The following is a 22,328-nucleotide window of genomic DNA, read 5'->3' as shown; positions in this document are numbered from 1 at the left end:
GACAGGCTTTGTTAGTTGTGGTTTAGTCTCTTGATAGTAGATGCCGGTCTTATTCATATTTTTAGAAAGCACTCCTTTTAGAAAATATTTTCCATGAATCAAGACTTTTATTTCAGTTCGTCTAAAATTATAGTTTCAATTACACATTCCAGTACGACACGATACGAAATACTTAGTGTAATAGGAAACTGAGTGCCATCATACATATAGGACAGACAACAGGTAGGACAGTAGGAAAAGGCATGTATCTCAAGGCAGTACAAAATCAGGGGAGAACACAACACCATAATACATAGTGCAAACATCAATGTGACTGTACTAGTATATGTTAGTGGTTATATAAGACATCAACATCAACATATTCATGGACACCAACATTACCACACTCCTCAGTACAACCACCATCCTAGTCATCAACATCAACATCAGATCATCATCGTCATCAACAACAGTGACAGTCAGCGACAATGTTCATTAAAAATCTTCACCACAGCAGGTACAAAGGACTTCCTGAATCTCTCTGAAGAGCACCTGGGCATAACAAACCTGTCGCTAAAAGAGCTCTTCAGTTCGCTAAAAAACATTGTACATTGGATGATCCTCATTTTGCATAACACTCTTGAGTTTCCTACCCATTCTTTGCTCCGTGACCACTTCTAGCGAGTCAGGGGTCAAGCCAATAATGGATCCTGCCTTCCTGATCAGTTTGTTGATCTTGTTTCTGTCCACTGAGCTTAAGCTGCACCCCCAGCAAAGAACAGCATCAGATAGAAAACTTGCTAAAATGCTTTGATAAAACACGTGCAGGAGTGACCTGCTGACATCAAAAGACCGGAGCTTCCTGAGGAAAAACAGCCTGGACCGGGCCCTTTTAAAGATGGCACTGGTATCCTCTTTCCAGTCCAGTCTATTATCCACAAGGACACCAAGGTACTTATAATAGGAAACCACCTCAATAGCCTCATCTTTAATCAGGACAGGGGTCACCGCAGCCTTTTTCTTTCTAAAGTCAATGATAAGCTCCTTGGTCTTACTTAAATTTAAAATTAAGTGGTTTTCATCACACCACTCATCCGGACTCAGCCTGCAGTCAGAGGTATATAAAGTGAATAAGTATTTTTATTTATTTCAGTTTACTAAAAAGATTTTTGTCTGGTTTTGGATTTAGCCTGTACTCAACATGAACTTAATTTCTTCCTCTTTTTTTGTTCTTCCTCTAAATCTCCTTACTGTATCCCTTTCTCCTTCTCTGTTCACCACCCCATCTTCCTCTTTAATCTAAAACGGAGGGATTAAACCCCTTGTGTCTATGCCCACTAATTCTCTCTCACTCTCTCTAAAACTCCTCATACTGTAGATGAAGTCTTTTAAATGCTGATGCAACATGTGAACGACGGAGAGAGAGGGGGGGGAGAGAGGGATTAAACAAAGGGGTTGATGAGTGTGGAGAGAAAGAGATAGTGATATTGCCGGGAAGAGACGCATGAGTGACTTTGTAGCTGTTTTCAGCAGAGGAGAGAGCTAGTTTAGGTTGGGTTGGCTTGGTTTTGGGGCTGGTTTGTTTTGCGACATCTCTTGACCTGGAATCATATAGGGATGGGTGGAGTCATGCGGGATCACCTATGGATGGATTAGAGCTGCTTTTCATCTCTCTGATGTCAGATGTGGCGGCTCTTAACCAGCATGGGACACCCATAGAGGTTTTGTCCAACTTCAGCAGCACTCAAACCTGAGCTGGGCCTTTGAGACATCCCAAGAGAGAGGAGAGCAGAGGAAGAGGGAAAGAAAAGAGGGGAGGAAGAGACTGAGACAGACAGAGAGGGACAGAGAGAAGAGTGTGATAGAGAGAGCAAGAGAGGAGGGGAGGGGGAACAGGCAGGGGGGAGGAGAGTGGGAGGGTAAGATTGATTGGTATCCAGCAAAGGGAGGTTAGGTAATGGGCAACTGTACCAAACCATCCATGAGAGACAAAATGAAGAAGGTAAGAGCGCTTGACCCAGACTCTCTTTGTTTAACTGTGGCTCATAAGAGCTTTGCACTTTAGCTTGTGTGTGATTTTGATTTGCTCACTGTACAGTAGGTATAGATTTTACTAGTCTGCATTTGTGTGGTTTTTACATGATTCTGTTCTCAACTAAAACACCTTAGCCACTTGCCTTGACTATATTATCCCTAGATGCTATTTTTTATCATCTTGGATTTTTTTTAAAATACAGAAAATAGCAAAATATTTGTTGAAATATCTGCACTATTCGTTTGGAGCCTGTTGATACAAAATGTTTCCCTTGATGGCAGTCAGCTCCTTACTATATGTGTGTAAGTTTTTAAGTTTTTATCAAAGACACAATGTGTAACTTCATACTGTAAGAGTCTTACATAATGCTGCAACAAGACGTCAGTCAGTAGACGGGACACTTAGCAGAATTAACTGTCAGAGCCTCAGCAGAATGAGACTGGAGGGGGATAGATAGATGAAGAGAATGTTAAGAGAGAGAGATCAACATAGTTTCTCATGGTAAGGATAATCTCTGATGTGAGTGGATTGCCTTGAAATAATAAGCAGCTTACACAGTCCAGGCATATAGCCGTATAGAGTATAATGTTTGCATGACTGGAAAAGATAGATCTCAGCATTGGTTCCTTGAGAGGATTTGATTTTGTCTTGTGTGTGGATGAGACGCTCATATAGACAGTGTGGTGGGCTAACTGGCTGGATCTGCATCTAAGGGGGCAAAGGAGGGGCCTGTTGCCCCCCTCAGGGGTAAGGCGGGGGCTGTGGGCCAGCAGGGGCTGCAGCCGGAGGGAAAGGAGGATGAGGGGATCGAGGATAAGGAGTTCAAGGATCCCTTTGGCGCACTGGTCAAGAACTGCAACATGCTGCAAAACATCGTGGGCCCCGCCTGCATCTTCCTTAAACAGGGCTTTTCACAGACGCTCGTATGTAAACGTATACACATAGTATGCACACGGTATATCCATTCACACCCATGATGCATTCTCACAAACCTCATCTTCATCAGCACACCAGCTGTCCGGTCATTCCACCGCATCAGTCGTCCTGGGTCAGCCAATCAAATCCCTTCAGCACCAGACAGACTCAAAGGGGTCGATAATTCAGTTCCATGGAAACTTATTGATTGTCTAGCTTAGTGTAGCGCAATATGTGCAGCACAAGGTACGGTGGAGGTTATGGGTTTGATTCCCACTGGGACGACCCAAACTAACAGAGTAGAACTGTAAGTTTCCATCTGCCAAGTATGACATATAGACTACAGGTAAATGCCAAATTAAAGGATACACCCATATAGGGTGCCTTAACAGGGTGTTGGGCCACCATGAGCCACCAGAACAGCTTTAATGCACCTTGGCATAGATTCTACATGTGTCTGGTGGGAGGGATGCGACACGCTAAGCATGATGGAATGCTTCATTATTTTACAGATCACACCAGCTTTCAATATGCTATGTATCCCGCTTTTACTCAAGTATTTCATTTATTTTGGCACTTATATATACACATTCATATGAAACATACTGGAATGAATTCTAGTTATTTAGCCTGGTTGTTTGTGAGCTGGTGTGTCCCATTCAAACATCTGCTGTTTACAAGTTAAAAAAGACTGGCATTGGGTATTTTGGCAGCTGAGTGCCTCCTTTGAAGTGGGAGGATAGTGGTAGCATGGTGCACTCTAGGGTTTCAACAGGCCAGCCATAGTAAATAAAAATTATCCAAGAGGATTTGCTTTCACCCCATTATTGTGCTCTCCCCAGAGCACTTAGCCTAACCATCCTCTGTGCTGTGCAGGGGCCACCATTGTGTTTGTGTGTGTGTGTGTGTGTGTGTGTGTGTGTGTGTGTGTGCGTGTGCGTGTGCGTGTGTGTGTGTGTGGGGTGGGTGTGGGTGTGGGTGGTCTTGCGTGCAAACCTATGTACCATGTGCAAACGAGGTACATAGTACATGTATATGTGTATGACTGTGTGTGTGCGTGTGCGTGTATGTGAACAGTGGACATGTGTCCAAGGGTCTCGCTCCCAACTAAACCTCCCAAATCTCCTAATCTCCAGATGTTGCCTGGCAACCTCCCACAAATAATCTGGTTACCACGGTGATTTATGTTAGGTGAACTGTCCGCCCATTCATATCATAATGCAGAAAGCCCCGTAGAATTTAATCCATATAGATTTAGATTCTTCATCTCGAGCTACACTGTGTTTGCATTGGTTTTTCTAATACTTATCTTAAAAACTACGAGAGCATGTACTATTCAATTAATATAACTGATATAACTATAAATTACATTTTTCAGATTATATTGAAAAATGAAATCCCAGCCATGATACATGAGCATTTTTTTGAAACTAACTGGCCAACTTTGCTATTATTTCACAGTTATTGGCATTTGTTTGGCTCCAGTTGCCATTCCCTATCCCCATTGCGGGATATAAAGCCAAACTCCATTGACCCAAAAAGTTGGCCAGACATCACAGCCCTATTTACACCTCAGCTACATGTACAAATACATGTGTAAATAACAGTTTCCCACTCATAATTCATTTTCTCTCATTTCCTCTAGTTCTCAAAGAAGTGTATAGTTGAATATAATTTCTGTGCTGTACAGTGTTTCCTCATAACATGGCATCTGTGATTCAACATCCTATTTGTACCTTAAAATCTACATGCTTGGCTGGTTGTATGTAAATCTGATTAAGTGTGTGTGCATAGAGCGTGACAACTGAGCAGTCTAAATATTTGTGATAGGAGTGTTTGTGTGTGTGATAAATGCATGTGTGAATATGTTTGTGTGTGTGTGTGTGTGTGTGTGTGTGTGTGTGTTGTGCCGTTGTAAGAGAGAAACTAATGTGTCCCACTGTTCCCTCCAATAGGACAGAGAGCTGAGACCAGAGGAGATTGACGGTGAGATAACTTCCTCACTGTGTTTCTGTTTCACCGCACCAGAACTGATTTAACAATGTAAATCCTCTCATGGTTAAATATTGCTCTGTGTGTGTGTTTGTGTGTGTGTGTGTGTGTGTGTCTGTGTTTGTTTTTTCCAGAGCTTCGCGAGGCGTTTGTGGAGTTTGATAAGAATAAGAAAGGCTACATCAGCCATAAGGACCTGGGGGAGTGTATGAGGACGATGGGCTACATGCCCACTGAGATGGAGCTCATTGAACTGAGCCAGCAGATCTGTGAGTGGAGCAGCAGCCTGGGAACAGAGAGAGAAAAGAACAGACTAGAGTAGAACAGAACAAAGCAGAACAGAACAGAACAGAGTAGAACAGAATAAAGCAGAACAGAACAGAACAGAACAGAACAGAGCAGAACAGAACAGAACAGAACAGAACAGAACAGAACAGAACATAATAGAGCAGAACAGAACAGAACAGAACACAATAGAGCAGAACAGAACAGGACAGAGCAAAGCAGAACAGAACAGAGCAGAACAGAACAGAACAGAACAGAACAGAACAGAACAGAACAGAACAGAACAGAACAAAGCAGAACAGAACAGAACAGAACACAATAGAGCAGAACAGAACAGAACAGAACATAATAGAGCAGAACAGAACAGAACAGAACAGAACACAATAGAGCAGAACAGAACAGAACAGAACATAATAGAGCAGAACAGAACAGAACACAATAGAGCAGAACAGAACAGAACAGAACAGAACACAATAGAGCAGAACAGAACAGAACAGAGCAAAGCAGAACAGAGTAGAACAGAACAGAACAGAACAGAACAGAACAGAACAGAACACAATAGAGCAGAACAGAACAGAACAGAGCAAAGCAGAACAGAGTAGAACAGAACAGAACAGAACAGAACAGAACAGAACAGAACAGAACAGAACAGAGCAAAGCCGAACAGAGTAGAACAGAACAGAACAGAACAGAAAAAAGCAGAACTGCATGTGTGTAGGTTTTGGTACCAGGTGGGCAAATCCAGTGGCGACAGGATTAAGTGGATTTGTTATTATTATATTAATACTAAAAGCTACAATTGGTCCTGGAGAAACACTCTCTGTAGATGTTATTGTTCCATGAAGTTTAACTGAATATGAGCCTGTTGTCTTTCTTTTAAGTGCACAGAATAGCCATCATATCATATATCCATGTGGCTTACAGTCTTTTCCCTTCCCATTATCACATAGGTTTTGGTCAATATGCTAATTTGGTCATCACCGTTGTTGGCTGAATTATTTAAGTCTACTCACGTAACTTAAATACCACAGGTAATAATGTTACCTACCGTTAAGGTTTGTAGGGCAGCTAAAGATGTTGATGTATGTAAATCAACGGTAGAGAGCGAGGCTCATTGTGTGTGGGAGCAATGCTCAGATAGCGTGACACATTTAGCGGTTAAATTACCTATTCCACCAACATCACTTGAATACCACTGGTAATAACGTTAACGACCTACCGTTAAGGTTTGCAGGACAGCAGAAGATATGGATGTCTGTAAATTGATGCCGAAGATTGTGGCTCTGTGTGGGATCCAAAATGGCATTATCAGTATGGGACTGAATGGGGCGTTTAGTCCATAGGCAAAAGGCCATCTCTTAGACAAAGACGCCCTCTAGAGGCCATCTCACGAAGTGACATCTCACTAAGCGTCACCTGACTGACTGACTGACTGACTGACTGACTGACTGCCTGATCTGAATTGGCCTCGGCTGGGCTGTGCCAGAACAGAGCAAAAACCCCTGGAAAAACAGAACAGAGCAGAACAGAACAAAGTGTGATGAGTCTTGAAATCCAGTTTATCTTGAAATCCAGTTTTTCTTTAAACAAATGAAACAATCTGCTAGTGAGGGGACCTTACCGGTGCGCCGTAGGAAGGTCGCACTGACAATGGCTCCGCATTCAACTCGTAGTTTTTTGTTTATTATTATCTGTATTGTTTTTATTTTTGAACGTACTGCACTGTCGTTCATACAGTATGATCGACAAGCACTTTTGGAAATTTGCTCGTCACTGGACACAGACTTTTCCTGAACTTACCGGAGTACGTGCTGCGATTCCTTTGGCTTGCCACCATTGTGTTTACCAATACGCCGACGGAGGAGAAAGAGAAGAGGCAAACGTGCCGGTATCCTATGCAGATCTCGGACAAGATACTGCAATCCGCCGTTACCGAGCATTTTACTGGCAAATGTTCAATCTCTAGACAATAAAATAGACGAACTACACGCACAGATTAACTTCCAGCGGGACATTGCGAACTGCTGCGTGCTAGCGTTTACTGAGACCTGGCTGGACCCGATGGTACCTGATTCGGCCGTTACCCCTACTGGATTTTCCATCTACCGGCAGGACAGAACTACGGAGTCAGGTAAACGCAGAGGCGGTGGGGTCTGCATGATGGTTAACTCTTGCTGGGGTTCGGATATAGCAGTACTTACAAAACACTGCTCACCAGTCCTGGAGCTCCTAACTATAAAAGTCCATCTCTTCTACTTCCCTCGGGAATTCAGCTCCGCTATAATCACAGCAGTCTACATACCCCCGCAGGCGGATAAAACGCTAGCGCTAGAGGACCTTTACAGAGTGATTAATGGACTGGAGAACGCTCACCCTGAGGCAGCTTCTATTGTTGTTGGCGAGTTCAATAGGGCTAATATGAGGAAAGTTTTGCCTAAATATCACCAGCATATTAACTTTCCTACCCGTGGTGATCAGACTCTGGACCATTGTTATTCTCAACTACGGGACAGCTATAAACCCCTCCCCCGCCCTGCCTTTGGTAAGGCGGATCACACTTCCATTCCTCTCCTCCCAACCTACAGACAATGTCTAAAACAGGAAAAATCATTTTTTCAGGCATTTCAACACTGGAGTGAGGAATCCATTGCCACTCTCCAGGACTGCTTTGAAACCACAGACTGGCAGATGTTCTGTGTTGCAGCTGATGGGGACATTGATGAATACACAGACTCTGTCTCAGCCTACATCTCCAAGTGCATTGATGATGTCGTCCCGAGAGTCAATGTTAGGACTTTCCCCAACCAAAAGCCCTGGGTTAATGGTGATGTCCGTGCTAAACTCAGAGCACGGTCCTCTGCCTATAGCTCTGGGGACCTGGAGGCCTTGAGAAAGTCCAGATACGACCTCTGGAAAACCATCAGGGATGCCAAAAGAGCCTACAGAGACAAGTTGTCTAACTACGACAGTTCTGACCCCAGACGCATGTGGTGTGGACTGTGCTCCATCACAGACTACAAAGGGAGAAATAGCAGTGATGCCCATCCCGCCGCCTCTCTTCCCAACGAGCTCAACACCTTCTACGCACGGTTTGAGGCGAGCAACACCATCCCTATTGTAAGGCTAGCTGAGGACCAGGATGACTGCACTCTGTCCCTATCTACGGCTGACGTGAGGAGAGCTTTTAAAAGAGTTAACCCTCGGAAGTCATCAGGGCCAGATGGCATTCCAGGCCGTGTCCTCAGAGAGTGTGCCAACCAGCTAGCGGAGGTATTCACCTCTATATTCAACCTCTCTCTGGACCAGTCTGCAGTCCCCACCTGCTTCAAACAGACAACCATTGTCCCCGTACCAAAGAAACCTTCCATCACCTGCCTGAATGACTACCGCCCTGTAGCACTGACCTCTATCATCATGAAGTGCTTTGAGCGGCTAGTCAGAACCCACATCTGCTCCTCCCTTCCTGACACCTTGGACCCCCTTCGCATACTGCCCCAACAGATCTACGGACGACGCCATCGCCCTGACAGTGCACACCGCCCTCTCCCACCTGGATAAGGGTAACACATATGTAAGGATGCTGTTTATAAATTACAGCTCGGCATTCAACACAATTGTGTCCGCTAAGCTCGCTCCCAAGCTCAGGGTCCTGGGTCTTAACACCTCCCTTTGCAACTGGATCCTGGACTTCCTGATGGGCAGACCCCAGGTGGTGAGAATGGGTAACCTCTCCTCCTCTGTACTGACCCTGAGCACCGGAGCCCCTCAGGGCTGCGTACTCAGCCCCCTAGTGTCCGCCCTGTTCACGCATGACTGTGTGGCCACGCACAGCTCCAACGCCATCCTTAAGTTTGCAGATGACACCACCATCCTGGGTCTCATCTCCAACAACTATGAGACCACCTACAGAGAGGAGGTCAGCGCCTTGACAACATGGTGCCAGGACAACAACCTCTCTCTCAACATCTGCAAGACTAAGGAAATGATCGTGGACTTCAGGAAGCGACAGGGGGGAGGTCACACCCCCATTCACATCGATGGAGCTGAAGTGGAGAGAGTCTCCTGCTTCAAGTTCCTCAGTGTGTTCATCAATGATGACCTCTCCTGCTCCAGGCAATTGGACGCGGCAGTAAAAACTGCCCAAAAGCGCCTATAATAATAATAATAATACGTTTATTTATATAGCACCTTTCAAGAACAGACTTCCTGAGGAGACTCAAGAAGTTTGGAATGTCTGTCAAAACTCTCACTAACTTCTACAGGTGCACTGTTGAGAGCATTCTCACTGGTTGCATTACTACCTGGTACTGCAGCTGCTCCGCTGCTGATCGTAAGGCCCTCCAGAGGGTAGTGAAGACAGCGGAGCGCATCATTGGCTGCCACCTCCCCTCCGTGCAAAGCATATACAATATACAATGCCTCAGGAAAGCACGGAAAATCATAAAAGACTACAGCCACCCAGGCTATGGACTGTTCTCGCTGCTGCCGTCTGGTAGACGTTACCGGAGCATCCAGGCACAGACTACCAGACTCACAAACAGTTTTTTCCCCCAGGCCATCAGGCTTCTCAACCAGCAACATTAATCTCAGTGATCACTTTGATCACATGATCACCTCAATGTATGCTCTTGACACTTCCTATGTTCATTAAATGTACAACACCAAAAAATATTGTACATATCCATTGGCACTCCTACACTTTATATTTATAATATTTTATTACTCTTATTCTTACTGTCCATATTAACTATCTTTACTAGCTCTGGAACTGCTGCTAATGTTCTTCTACTATGTATATTTTTGTTATTTTTGTCTTTATTTGTAACCCTTTTTAACAATTTAATATTTGATATATTTGTTTTTTATGCCTACTACATAGTTGTTGCTTGCCATTGTCCTAAGAATTTCATTGTTCAGAATGACCTTGTGTTATACTGTGCATTTGATAAATAAAAACACTTTGACTTTGACTCTTTGAAATGATTTTACAATGCAAAATAACTTGTTTCAACAATTCAACAAATCTCTCAAATGATCTTAATATATCTTTCAATAATTTTGAGAACAGGTGAAACAGCATTGGGCTTTTTTGCAAAGAATAGAATAGAATAGAATAGAATAGCTTCTCAGTCAAAATGTTCTTTTGTAATCCGTCCTGTCCTGTTTATGGATTTAAAGGGCACAGTAGGAGCACAACAGCACTTACAACAGCACATTAACATCCAATGAGGGTGTTTTAAATTCATAGAGATGGTGTGCACATCAGGGGGGATTGACTGAAAATTAGAAAGCAGGAACAAACATCTGACATCATGGGAATTTGTATTAGCATGGAAAATTCTGTCCAATTTGCTGTCTGTGTATTTTCCACCAACCTTCATGACTCATCAATTTAGATTCAGTGATTAAATTTACCATCTAGCAGCAGGAAAACACATCCCACCTGAATAGTGACTTGACAGCATGTGTACTGTGTCTGTGTGTGTGTGTGTGTGTGTGTGTGTGTGTGTGTGTGTGTGTGTGTGTGTGTGGGTGTGTGTGTGTGTGTGTGTGGGTGTGTGTGTATCCGTGTGTCCTGCAGGTGGCGGTAAAGTGGACTTTGAGGACTTCGTGGAGCTGATGGGACCCAAGATGCTGGCAGAGACAGCAGATATGATCGGAGTCAAAGAGCTCAGAGACGCGTTCAAAGAGGTGGGAAGCTCAGTGTGTGTGTGTACGTGTGTGTGTGTGTGTGTGTGTGTGTGTGTGTGTGTGTGTCCACCAGTCTGACTTCTAAAGCATTCCAGCTTTAATGAGAGATTTTGTCAAAGTATTTTTATCTCACTCACTGTAAAATAGTCTTGTTTTTTATTTAAGCATTTCTTTAAAGCGCTCTCTCTCTCTCTCTCTCTCTCTCTCTCTCTCTCTCTCCCTCCCCCCAGTTTGACTCTAACGGGGACGGTCAGATCAGTATAACGGAGCTGCGGGAGGCCATGAAGAAGCTGATGGGGGAACAGCTGACCAACAGAGAGATAGATGAGATCCTCCGAGACGTTGACCTCAACGGAGATGGCTTGGTGGACTTTGAGGGTGAGAGAGAGAGAGAGAGGGAGAGAGAGAGAGAGTGAGTGTCTGTCCGCCCATTTGTGCTTTTATAAATAAATCCCTCTCTCTCTCCTTTCTCTTCTTTTTTCACAGAATTTGTGCGGATGATGTCACGCTGACCAGTCCAGATGTCAGGATGGACAGACAGACAGACAGACAGACAGACAGACTGGCAGGCAGACTGACAGACAGACAGACAGACAGACAGACAGACAGACAGACTGGCAGGCAGACTGACAGACAGACAGACAGACAGACAGACTGGCAGGCAGACTGACAGACAGACAGACAGACAGACAGACTGACAGACAGACAGACTGACAGACAGACAGACAGACAGACAGACGGACTGACAGACAGATAGACAGACAGACTGACAGACAGACAGAGAGACGGACAGACTGACGGACAGACTGACGGACAGACTGACAGACAGACAGACGGACAGACGGACAGGCAGACAGACAGACAGACTGACAGGCAGACGGACAGACTGACAGACAGACAGACTGACAGGCAGACAGACAGACAGACTGACAGACAGACAGACTGACAGGCAGACGGACAGACTGACAGACAGACAGACTGACAGGCAGACAGACAGACAGACTGACAGACAGACAGACTGACAGGCAGACAGACAGACAGACTGACAGGCAGACAGACAGACAGACAGACAGACAGACAGACAGACTGACAGGCAGACAGACGGACAGACAGACAGACAGAGACAGACAGACATGATGTACCTGCTGGACAAGACACACTACACTGTAGTGAACATTCTTCATCTGCTCTCAGGAGCGTGCATTTTATAATGATATTTTTATAAAAGAAAGAAGGGGGGAAAAAATTGCTTTGTTTGGGGCTTACAAACTAACTTACAAACATGATTGCACAAATCTAGGCTCAAGCTGCGCCACGGAGATCGGGCATTTGAGCAGCTCTAAAACATATCAGAGGCTTCATAGACAATATTTATGATCTTGTGTTTTTTTAGATGTATTTTTGATATATTTATGTTTGTCTTTTGAGTGTAACTCCTTGTTTGTAAAATGTGATGTTCTTCTCTTTTTTAATAAAAACTGCAAAATTGAAAATGTGAAATGATTCCAAGTAAACAATGCGAAGAAAGTTGCTGACAATGCATCACATTGGTAACAAATTCATCACCAGTAAATGACAATATTTAGACACAGCAGTCCCTACATTATTGTATTAGAAAGAAAAATAACTCTTTCATGCATTCACTACTAGAGCAAGTATCCAGGGCCTCATGTAGCCTATAAACTATGTGTTTAACGACGCCTATAGACAAACATCTGTATAAAGTTTGGGATTTATAGCAAGCGAACTTGGCACAAGAGTGTGTTTACTGCTGCGTATCTTCACTCTGAGAACGCATGAAGCAACTTGAAGGGAATTTGGGTGCTGTTCACTCGACTAGACCTACCCACACTGGTTTGATGAACATGTTTAATGGATGGCATTGTTTGGGGTTGGAGATGTTGCTTCGTGCCATGAGTTGACCTCCAAGAATATTACATCATAACAAGTCATCAAGTCTGTAGTATTGAGTCTTAAAATCTGAATTTTTGTAAAACAGGTGAAAGAATCTGCCGGTGGGGTAAGATAATTTCATTTGTTTCCACTGCAAATCAACAAGTTTCAAAAATTCTCTTGAATCAAGTGACATTATTGTGATACTAGTGAGTTATCTCTAGTTTGAGTTTCAAGATAATGTCACAGATTTTCTACAAAATTCTTTCTAGAAAATTCTTGAAACAAGTGAAATATTTGACATATGCAGCGTTTTTTCTGCCTTTTTGCCCACTGGATTTTAGTAGCTGACTATGCAAAGTTTAGTACAAGAACCCAGTTGGCAGAGGTGACAGGACAGGATCGCTTATTTGCTTGTAGCTATTGTAGCTACCATTTTCACAAATACATTTTGATCCAAGAAGTCCAATGAAAGGAACAGTTTGGTCCATAAAGTCTGGGTTCAGTTTGAGTGAAGGGACATGCTGAAGGAGGGTCTGACACTGAGAGCAGTGTAGATATGACTTTAATTTCCTTTCCTCTTTTCCATAATTCCAATCTGTCATGCTTTTTCAAAATCCATCCATCTTAATAATTTATTAAATTCCTTGATTTTTCACGAAGATTAAGAGCATTTTCCACTCCCTTTTCAGCCATCATGGTAATAAGTAACAAAGACAACATGCTTGAAATCAAAATTTTCCTTTTTATTGAAAACTTGGCCAGGATTCTGTACAGCAGAGAGGGTGTGCAATGCACAGGGGTAGGAAGTCGGGGGCAGGGGGCTCTAGAAACTCAGTTTCCCATGGTGCATTGTACCCTGAGCCGAGAATCATGTGTAAAACAGCAAGAGATGTCTTGTTCCCTCCTTGGTGCTGCAAAGGACTGCAGAGGGGAAAGAAGTGAGGAACGAAAAAAGGAAGAATGGGGAGGGGGTGGGGGGCGAAGGTCAGACCGTAGGGGAGAAAGAGAAAAGTAGAGATAGAGAGGAATGGAGGGCTGTGTGGTGGTTTCCCTGCTCCAGCTGCTCCTTCCGTTGAGGTGTTCTCTCAGATCAGAGGTGGGTCGAGATCCTCACCCCTTCCCCCTCGCTGTGTCAGATCAAAGACCCTTTAAAGTATTGAGGTAAGGCCTCAGACATCCTCCCCCTTTCCCTCTTCCTCCGCCCCTCTCCCTCGCTTCCGCTCTTTCTCTTCCTCTCCTTCCCTGAGCCTCACTTGCTGGCCATGGTGTAGCAGCCCTGCTGGTGCCACTGCATGTCACGGATACGCCTCACGGACTGGAACTGGGGATGGCGGGCACCGTACTCGTTGAAGTGCCTGTAGTCGCCCTTCTCCAGCAGGTACTGGCTACCACGGTATCCGGGGAACTGGTATCCCACCCAGCTGCAGACAGAAAAGAGGAACCATGTCAGTCTTTTTTGTGTGTACTTACATTGAACTTATTCTAGTTCTGTGCTGATGCTTCAGCTTCCACCATTGCAAACTTTATCTGTGTCAATGATAGCAGCCACTCACGTTCCGCAGCTGACAATGATGCTGCCCACTCTATCGGTGAAGCCGTAGGAGAACATGCTGGGAACGTCATCGTCCATGATCTCCATCTTGCGGCCCTTGAACTCTCCGACCTCGTACAGGCAGATCTTGTGCTTCTCAGGATCCTGGGACAGAGAGAGAAAGAAACATTGGGTTTAGTGAAGGGGCTTGGAAGAAAGAGAAGGGGAAAGAGAGAATTTGAGAAGGATGGTGTAGAGAGCAGGAGCAGAGGAGTGTGGTTTTTACCATCCTGACGGGCCTGAAGGACAGCAGGTAGTCGTTCTTCTGGCAGTTGCTCCAGGAATCCCAGCGGGGATACTCTCCCTTCTCCAGGATGTACATCTCACCGCAGAAGTTCATCTGCTCAAAGCCCACGAAGCTGGAGGTGAGAGGAGACGGCGTTATTATTTTGTATTACGTACTATCCATGCAAAGCCATCAGGGTAACGCGAGAACGCACTCTATCCACTCCATCATACGTTCTCTTCACGATCAACAGCAGCCAGTGGAGCTTTTGCATAATGCTACAGCACCTTCCTTATGTGAAAGTGACTTTTATTCACTAATAATACAGCCTCTGAACCAAATTTAGAATATCCTTAGACTTACGGTCCACACTCAACGCGCAGAGAGCGCACGCGGTCCATGCCCATCTCACACACATTCATGCACTCGTTGCTGATCTCGATCATGCGACCCTGGAAGTTCTCCTGGTCGAACACGTACATCTGGCGGGAGCAGAAGCACACAGGAGAGTCAGTACAGCAAAGATAAGGCTCCACGATATTGTAGAATTAGAGTATATGTCGATGTAGTAAGAGCCACTTTTATCTCTTTGTGAAGCAGGAGTCCCATGTGAGAGCCACCCACCTTGTAGGCCATCATGCCCATCTCGGACTTCTTGCTCTGGGCAGCCTTCCCGTCGGTCTGGGAAGCAGCCTTGGTCTTATCTCCAGTAGACATGATTGCTGGGTGGAAAGAGAGAAAAAAAGAGACACCAAAAGAGGGGTGAGTTGTGACAAATTCAACTGGCGTGATGGTGTAAAGAAATGGATGAGAGGTAGAAGAAGAAAAGTAGAAGAAATCAGAAATGGAGGAAAGGCCAATAATGGAGACATGAAAAACTAAGTAGACTGAATGATCTATCTCGATGTAATCTGCCCCACTACCACCTGTGCATACCCGCAGGTGTATGTGTGTGTATGTGTACCTTACCTGAATGTGTGTGTGATGCCTATACCGAGCCTCACTCAGAGAGTGTGTGCGGCTCGGAGTGCGCCCCTCCCTTTTATACGCTGGCGCCCAGAGGAGAGGGATTAGAGAGAGAGAAACAAACCTGCTGAGGTCAGAGGCACGAGACAAAAGAAACCCCACATCATCAGAGAGGGACAGACAGAGGGGAGGGGAGTGGTAGAGGAGGAGTGGCAGAAGCTGGAGAGGAGACTGAGGTCCAGTGACAAACACAAGTCTTAGAGACACGGGCAGATGGTCCTGAACTCATAGTTCAAAATCAATGAGAAAACATGGAATATGGTTTGATATTTTGGGTTTATGATAGGAGAGGGATTTTAATCATACTGTCCATCTCACAGTGATTACTGTAGATAGGGCTTCTTGTTGTAGTTAGTCTATCTTAAATCACAGTACTTTTAGTCTTACATTTCAGATACTTTAATGCAGGAATGCTTCATATTAAAGATCACAAGATGATTCCCCCATGCTTGATCACACATAGAAATGACATGTATTGATAATGTGCATTGTACAAAGTAACATGAATTATTTGATTGTGGTTATAGAAAAGTATGGCATGACAAACATTCTGACAGTTCTGATCATCTGGCTCAGGTGTGATATTGTGTAATACAAGAAAAATGTTCCACGCTATTACATTGATCCAGTTATTGTTAGCAGGTGAGCTTTACATTCAGGGCAACATGGAGGCGTTTGATACATAAATCACTGACACCCCAAATTTGTCACCATGGTAACCCATACACCTGTGTATGTGTGTACGTATAGGTGTGCGTGCGTGTGCGTGCAACCTGGCGCGAGAGTGTATGTGCGCGCTCACGTGGGCGCGCGCGCGCGAACGTTTGGTGACAATGGGATCCCATTGTGTGAAAGAGGGAAAAATTAGACTTTTACTTGCTGTTTTATATTTCTATACATTCATATAGACGCACCCCACTATCCACTTCTCTGTCCCCCAGCGGTGCCTCTGCTCCGCCGTTAATCCCCACATTCTCCACCGCTATCCCGGCCCTTTGTGCCTGGACACAGGCCGGACTGCTGACCGGGGCCCGAACATACCGGAGCGCTTTTGTTCCAGACGGGACCGGCGCTCTATAGGATCTGCTGAGCTGGCCGGTGGGGCAGGATACAGCGACCATGCAGGAACGCCGGGAGCGCGCTTCGCTGCCACTGTAGCGAATGGACCGAGCTAGTCCACCGACCCGCCTCGCGGACGCGCACGGGCAGGCGCGCTCCCCCGGCCGCCGGTATAAAACTGAAGCGCCAGGTTCTCTCAAAGCTCTACGCGAGAAAGGCGGTAGGCGCGTACCATTCCCCAGCTCTTCCAATAAGTGCCAATCTAGGTAAGGCTGCAACTCTGCATTCAACACCAGTCAGGGACAGCTAGGCTAGACAGATGCTGCTGGGCTTGGGCTTACTCAAGGAGCTTTAACGCTTGCAATTGAAAATCAACAAAAGCACGAAATATTCTGAACCACCTGTACAACACATTGATTGTTAATAGATTTGTTTCTGTGATGTGATTTCACTTTATTAGTGAGATATTAAAGCTATTTTTATCAATAAATTAAATGCACTTAGACCAGCCCCCACTGTTTTTTTGTTTTGTTTTCATGGCAGATTTTTATGAATTTGGAAAAAGTCTTATGGCTCCATGCATGACGCCTAATAGTTTGAGATTTATGTGAGATTCCTCTTATAGCTTTGATTGGCATGAAGTTGAACACTGTCATATTTTATACTTTTTTTTTTTTTAAATCATGCAAAATAAGAATATTACTTTGTTGAATGGTTGAAACAGCTGAGGTGTTTGTACAGTGTCTAAAGGATATTTTCTCTCCATTCCCCTACCTCCTTGCCTCCTTCCCTCCCTCCTTCCCTCCTCCCTCACTTGCCCCCTCAGGAGGAAAGATGTACAGAACTACAAGGTCCCCAATGATGCAGCCACTGATCAACTCGGGGATGGGCATGGCTCCTTTCTTCAAGGTAAACAAACACACTCCTGACTGCACACCCAGCAACACACTCCCCATATTGTGAATATATCATTCCAAAATTTGGATGAGCCTATGTGAGAACATTTATACCATGGCTTACATTTATGATTTCTGTGTATCCCTGCTTGATACTCAGAGGTAAAGAAGAAACTATGCCACCTCAATTTTCCTGCTCCTTCTTTTATTCCTCCTAATTCTTCTTCCCCTCGCCCTGTCTCTCCAGGTGACTGTGTTTGAGCAGGAGCATTTCCAGGGCAAGTGCCAGGAGTTCACCTCCGAGTGCTGCAACATCCAGGAGTGCGGCCTGGACAACATCCGCTCCATCAGGGTGGAGAGTGGATCGTAAGTAGTGACAAAATGGCACCAAGTACACAGAATGTACAAAATATCAGGGAGGCTTGCTCTTTTCTTGAATGCAGGCATGAAGGCATTATCATTATTAATTTTCCTTATTAAATCTATACCAACCACAAAGCAGGAGAGAGAAGCAGACGAGTTAGAGAAGGATTTTTAAGCTTTGAAAAAAAGTCCCTAATATTTTGTACATTCAGTGCATGGTTTTTAAGGTTTTTGGGAACAAAACCACTGAGGTTCATCATTCAATATCTCTAATTTAGCTGCAATCCCTCTAGCCATTATTTGTGAGACCAGGCGCTGCTTATTTAAAATGTCATATATCTCATTTTGGAACGAAACTCTTCAAATGGATATAAAGTGATGTCTGTGGATCAACATGTAAAACCCTCTGTCTTCTCCCCGTCCTCTCTCTCTCTTCTCTCTCTCTCTGTAAAGCTGGGTGGGTTTCGAGCACCATGACTTCCAGGGCCAGCAGTTCATCCTGGAGAGGGGTGAGTACCCCCACTGGGACGCCTACAGCGGCTCCCTCTCCTACCACGTGGAGCGCCTCATGTCCCTGCGCCCCATCTACTGTGCTGTGAGTACACCCCCCGTCTCTTTTTACCTGTGTGAGAAAGAGAGCAAGAAAGAAATAGAGAAGACAGACAGAACAGGAGACAGTGTCCAAGAGTGTGTATGCTTTCATAGATAGAAATGAAAAACGTCTCTTTGTTGACGATCCACCGCTCTCTCCACCTCTCCTCCAGTCCCACACCAGCAGCCGTATGATGATTTTCGAGAGGGAGAACTTCATGGGCCGCAGTGTGGAGCTGTGTGACGACTACCCCTCCCTGCAGGCCATGGGCTGGATGATGCCTGAAGTGGGCTCCATGCATGTGCAGTGTGGCGCGTAAGTTACTGTTCCCTCGGTGGATCTATATATATTTGCCTGTCTGGATTGGCTGTTCTTCCATCTGTGCACCTGATGTGTGCAGCCTTGACTCGACTATCCGCTTCAAACCTGTAAATCTGTCAACAAAGACACTTTATCTTTATTCATTTATCTGTTGGATACTTCTCAATATGTTCTTTTGCTATAATTACTTATTGTATTACCTTCAGCACACTCTATTTGTCTTATTCTTATCTCACACAGAAAAATAAAGCTAAACACAAATCCTTTGATCCATCACACATGCCACAATAACTCATGTAACTCCTAAAATAAGTCCCACTAACCCGTGTGGCCCCTTCCCACAGCTTTGTGTGCTACCAGTACCCTGGCTACAGGGGCCAGCAGTACATCATGGAGTGCGAGAGACACAGCGGAGACTACCAGCACTGGAGGAACTGGGGCTCCCACTGCCAGACCCCCCAGATCCAGTCCATCAGACGCATCCAGCACTGAGAGGGGGAAAGGCTGAGACTGAGGCCCTGGTGAGAGCCACGGCCCCCGGACAGCAACTCTCCTCTCCCCTTTACCCCACAACCTCATCCTCTCTCTTTCTCTTTCTTTCCCTCTCTCTCTTACTCTCTCTCCTCCCCTTCTCCCCCCCCCCCCCACCCCCCACCCCACCCTACCTAAGCCGCAACAGCCGCCCGACCCGACTCACTACCATCACTACTGACTCACAGCCGCTCCGAAAAGTGTGATAAGAGACAATATCGCACTGTTAAAGCACAGGGAAACACACACTCCACACACACACAGACACGTGCCGACATGACTGACACTCACACAAGTGTCTTTTTACTTGGTTAGAAGCACCTATGCACACACACGCACACACACACCTGCGCTGTACTCTCACCTAAGCTGGGCTGGGAATAGCGCTTCCCCCTTCAGGGTGCCGGAACCCAGTTGGAGGGGGAGAGGTGGCTCCAAAATGGCGCCACGTCCGAGAAACGCCTCCCCCAGTTGCACTCGCTCTCCTCGGTGCAGCATGCAGCGTGGCAGAGAGTGTGTTGTGGTGCAGCTCAGATGTGTTTTGTTGTTGTTGTGTGTAGGAGGTTGATCCACGGGTTGATAACTAATAAACTCATGTTCACTTCACATGCTCTTGTTCCATTATTTATAGGTGTGCTAAGTGCCTGTGTTGCCTTGAGAGTGCATGGCTGGAAATTCCTGGTTTTGAGTGTTTTTCTAACCCTCAGAGTTCCTCATGTTTAAATAAATGAGAAATACAACAAACAAGGAGGAAAGAAGGTAGTCCACTTTCCCTTAAGTGTGTTTATGAATCCAAATATGTTACTACAGTCACATGGTTGAGCTGTGATAAGATCTGTCTGCCAAACTAAATTAAGCAGACTGCCTGCACTGTAATAGGGGAAAGCATAGGTGTAGATTTGGGGGAGATGGGGAATATGTCCAATTATTTGTCTTAAAAGCATTTTTTTTTTTTATTTACTCTATATTTTTAGAAGGAAAGCATATTTTCTGGTTTGTTTTGGTCACAAGCACAAACACCATTTCCCCTTTAAAAAAAAATGGACCCCTTCTCGTTGTTGAATGTTTGAATTGTTTGAACCTTCTTTAAATGCAACAAATTATACTTCCATGTTTCAAAATGTGATTGTTTACCCTTCAGATCAGGGGTCCAGATTGACAACGCATTTCACCTTGACCAATAATTCTCCTCAAATTTAATATTTTATTTGATTTTTTTTCAAATTTTCATAATGTTCTTTTGTATATTTTGTTTAGATCTTGCAGAAGTGAGGGAAAACAGTTGCATTTAGGCTATGGCTATGCCAACAGTATATCAGTGTGATTTTCTGTCCAGAGTTTGATCCAGAGTGTCCCCATCAAAGTTTGAATGAAACCTACACCCTTTTCAGTCACAACAAAATAGTACATATAGTTTATATTACATTATTAACAGTCTAAACAATACAACTGATTCAATTCAAGTGGGAGGAAAATCTTTAATCTAGAAATCTGATACTTAGACTGAAAAGTGCTATGAACAAACACAGTAACAAATACCAAACATAACATTACAGTAAAAAAATAAAATGTTTCTAGAGTGGAACATTTAGAAAAAGCTGACAACAGAGGCTGATAATATATATCAGTCATAGTCATATTTACAACTATGAAAACTCTTGATTCCAGTGACAGTATACTTAAACCTGATTTTTGCAGTAAATCTCTTCCAAACCTTAACTTGTGTCTGGTCGGTGGGCTGGTGTTGTTGTCAACACTGGTCAATTAAAACAAAGTTTGAGGTCAAAGCTGAACATATTTGCTTAACAGTGTCAAATTACTGAACTTGGCAGTAATAACTTAACAATTCTTTACATAACAGCAACAGCAACAACTTCACAGTTGTCAATAATTTCCCAGAAGTCGAGAAAAATGAAGAATACCATTCTCACCTTTCACAGTTTGAAAACTGTTCATTCTTTAGACTCAACTCAATAACTGCACATCAGTCCTGTTGTTTGTGTTGATGATTAAACTCACAATAGCTTCTTCATGTAGAACGATACATCTTTTTCTTCACCATGTGAAACAGTCTATCCCTTTGGGTCTGAACAAATGGCTGATATCTTGCACTAAGCTCTTCTCTTCCTGAGCAGAGGAGAGAGGAAATCCCTGACTCACCTGTTTGTCAGTCTGTCTGCACGTGGAGGCAAACAGGAAGAAGACAGAAGACAGTTAGGAAAACAACACCCACAAACATTTCTGATGAACCTACATATTATTCATGATACTCTTATAGCTGAGTAAGTTGTATGTTATTTTGCTCAAATGTCCTCTATGCATGTGTATGTACCATTAAAGGAAAAATACACCCTTAACACATTAACACTATTTTAAAAAACAGCTATTGGCGATGCACCTTGGATGTCCGGGTCCATTTTGCTGTTTGGTGGCCAAACATGGAAAAACTCACTCTATCGCTATTACTCTCTCCATCTATCCATATAACCCACAGTTAGATGGAACACGTTAGGCATGTTCTCTGGGGGTTGTTGAAGGGCATTCTGGGAAATGTAGGAAATCACTAACTGAAGTAGAAGTAGACGAGGCAGGTTAAGGGAAAGTGGGTACACCGGAAAAGTAAAGCACAACACTTCTCCTGGAACATCATAAAACAACTCCTGGAATGCACTGAACATCACAGACTGATGATATACAGTACTGTGCAAAAGTCTTAGGCACGTGTAAAAGAAAAAAAAGTAAAGCAAAGATGCTTTCAAAAATAATTAAATGAAAAGTTTCTAAATATCAAAAAATGTACTATAAAGAGCAGTCTACTGACACACTAATGCAGAAAAAAATGAATAAACATCTAAGACACAATTTATATAAAAACTCTTGGGTGCCTAAGACTTTTGCACAGTACTGTATAACAGTGTCAGAGTATCTGA

The 22,328-nt window shown here is 44.3% G+C and overlaps 3 protein-coding genes across 3 annotated transcripts; 2 read left to right on the top strand and 1 right to left on the bottom strand.

Moving 5' to 3' along the window:
* Positions 1-1,936: 1,936 nt before the first annotated feature.
* cabp2b (calcium binding protein 2b) lies at positions 1,937-11,470 on the top strand. The gene is made up of 6 exons (XM_071545015.1): positions 1,937-1,981; positions 4,885-4,915; positions 5,056-5,190; positions 10,788-10,897; positions 11,128-11,275; positions 11,384-11,470. Exons 1-6 carry the CDS (start codon positions 1,937-1,939, stop codon positions 11,407-11,409), a joined length of 495 nt encoding a protein of 164 aa, XP_071401116.1. The 3' UTR covers positions 11,410-11,470.
* A 2,572-nt stretch (positions 11,471-14,042) lies between these two features.
* LOC139665951 (beta-crystallin B1-like) lies at positions 14,043-15,610 on the bottom strand. Its single transcript, XM_071545014.1, has 6 exons — positions 15,580-15,610; positions 15,235-15,332; positions 14,974-15,092; positions 14,611-14,743; positions 14,347-14,489; positions 14,043-14,214 (listed from the first exon to the last, which is right to left on the bottom strand). Exons 2-6 carry the CDS (start codon positions 15,325-15,327, stop codon positions 14,043-14,045), a joined length of 660 nt encoding a protein of 219 aa, XP_071401115.1. The 5' UTR covers positions 15,328-15,332; positions 15,580-15,610.
* Positions 15,611-17,529: 1,919 nt separating this feature from the next.
* cryba1l1 (crystallin, beta A1, like 1) lies at positions 17,530-19,359 on the top strand. Its single transcript, XM_071545025.1, has 5 exons — positions 17,530-17,604; positions 17,839-17,957; positions 18,408-18,549; positions 18,719-18,861; positions 19,212-19,359. Exons 1-5 carry the CDS (start codon positions 17,530-17,532, stop codon positions 19,357-19,359), a joined length of 627 nt encoding a protein of 208 aa, XP_071401126.1.
* Positions 19,360-22,328: the final 2,969 nt, after the last annotated feature.

Source organism: Centroberyx affinis, unplaced genomic scaffold, assembly GCF_046629955.1.
Source record: "Centroberyx affinis isolate AG114_WGS23_722 - 3 ecotype Tasmania unplaced genomic scaffold, CSIRO-AGI_Caff_v1 ptg004751l_1, whole genome shotgun sequence".
Lineage (NCBI taxonomy): Eukaryota > Metazoa > Chordata > Actinopteri > Beryciformes > Berycidae > Centroberyx > Centroberyx affinis.
Note: the sequence above shows the minus strand (reverse complement) of the source record. Positions and strands in the feature narration are given on the sequence as shown.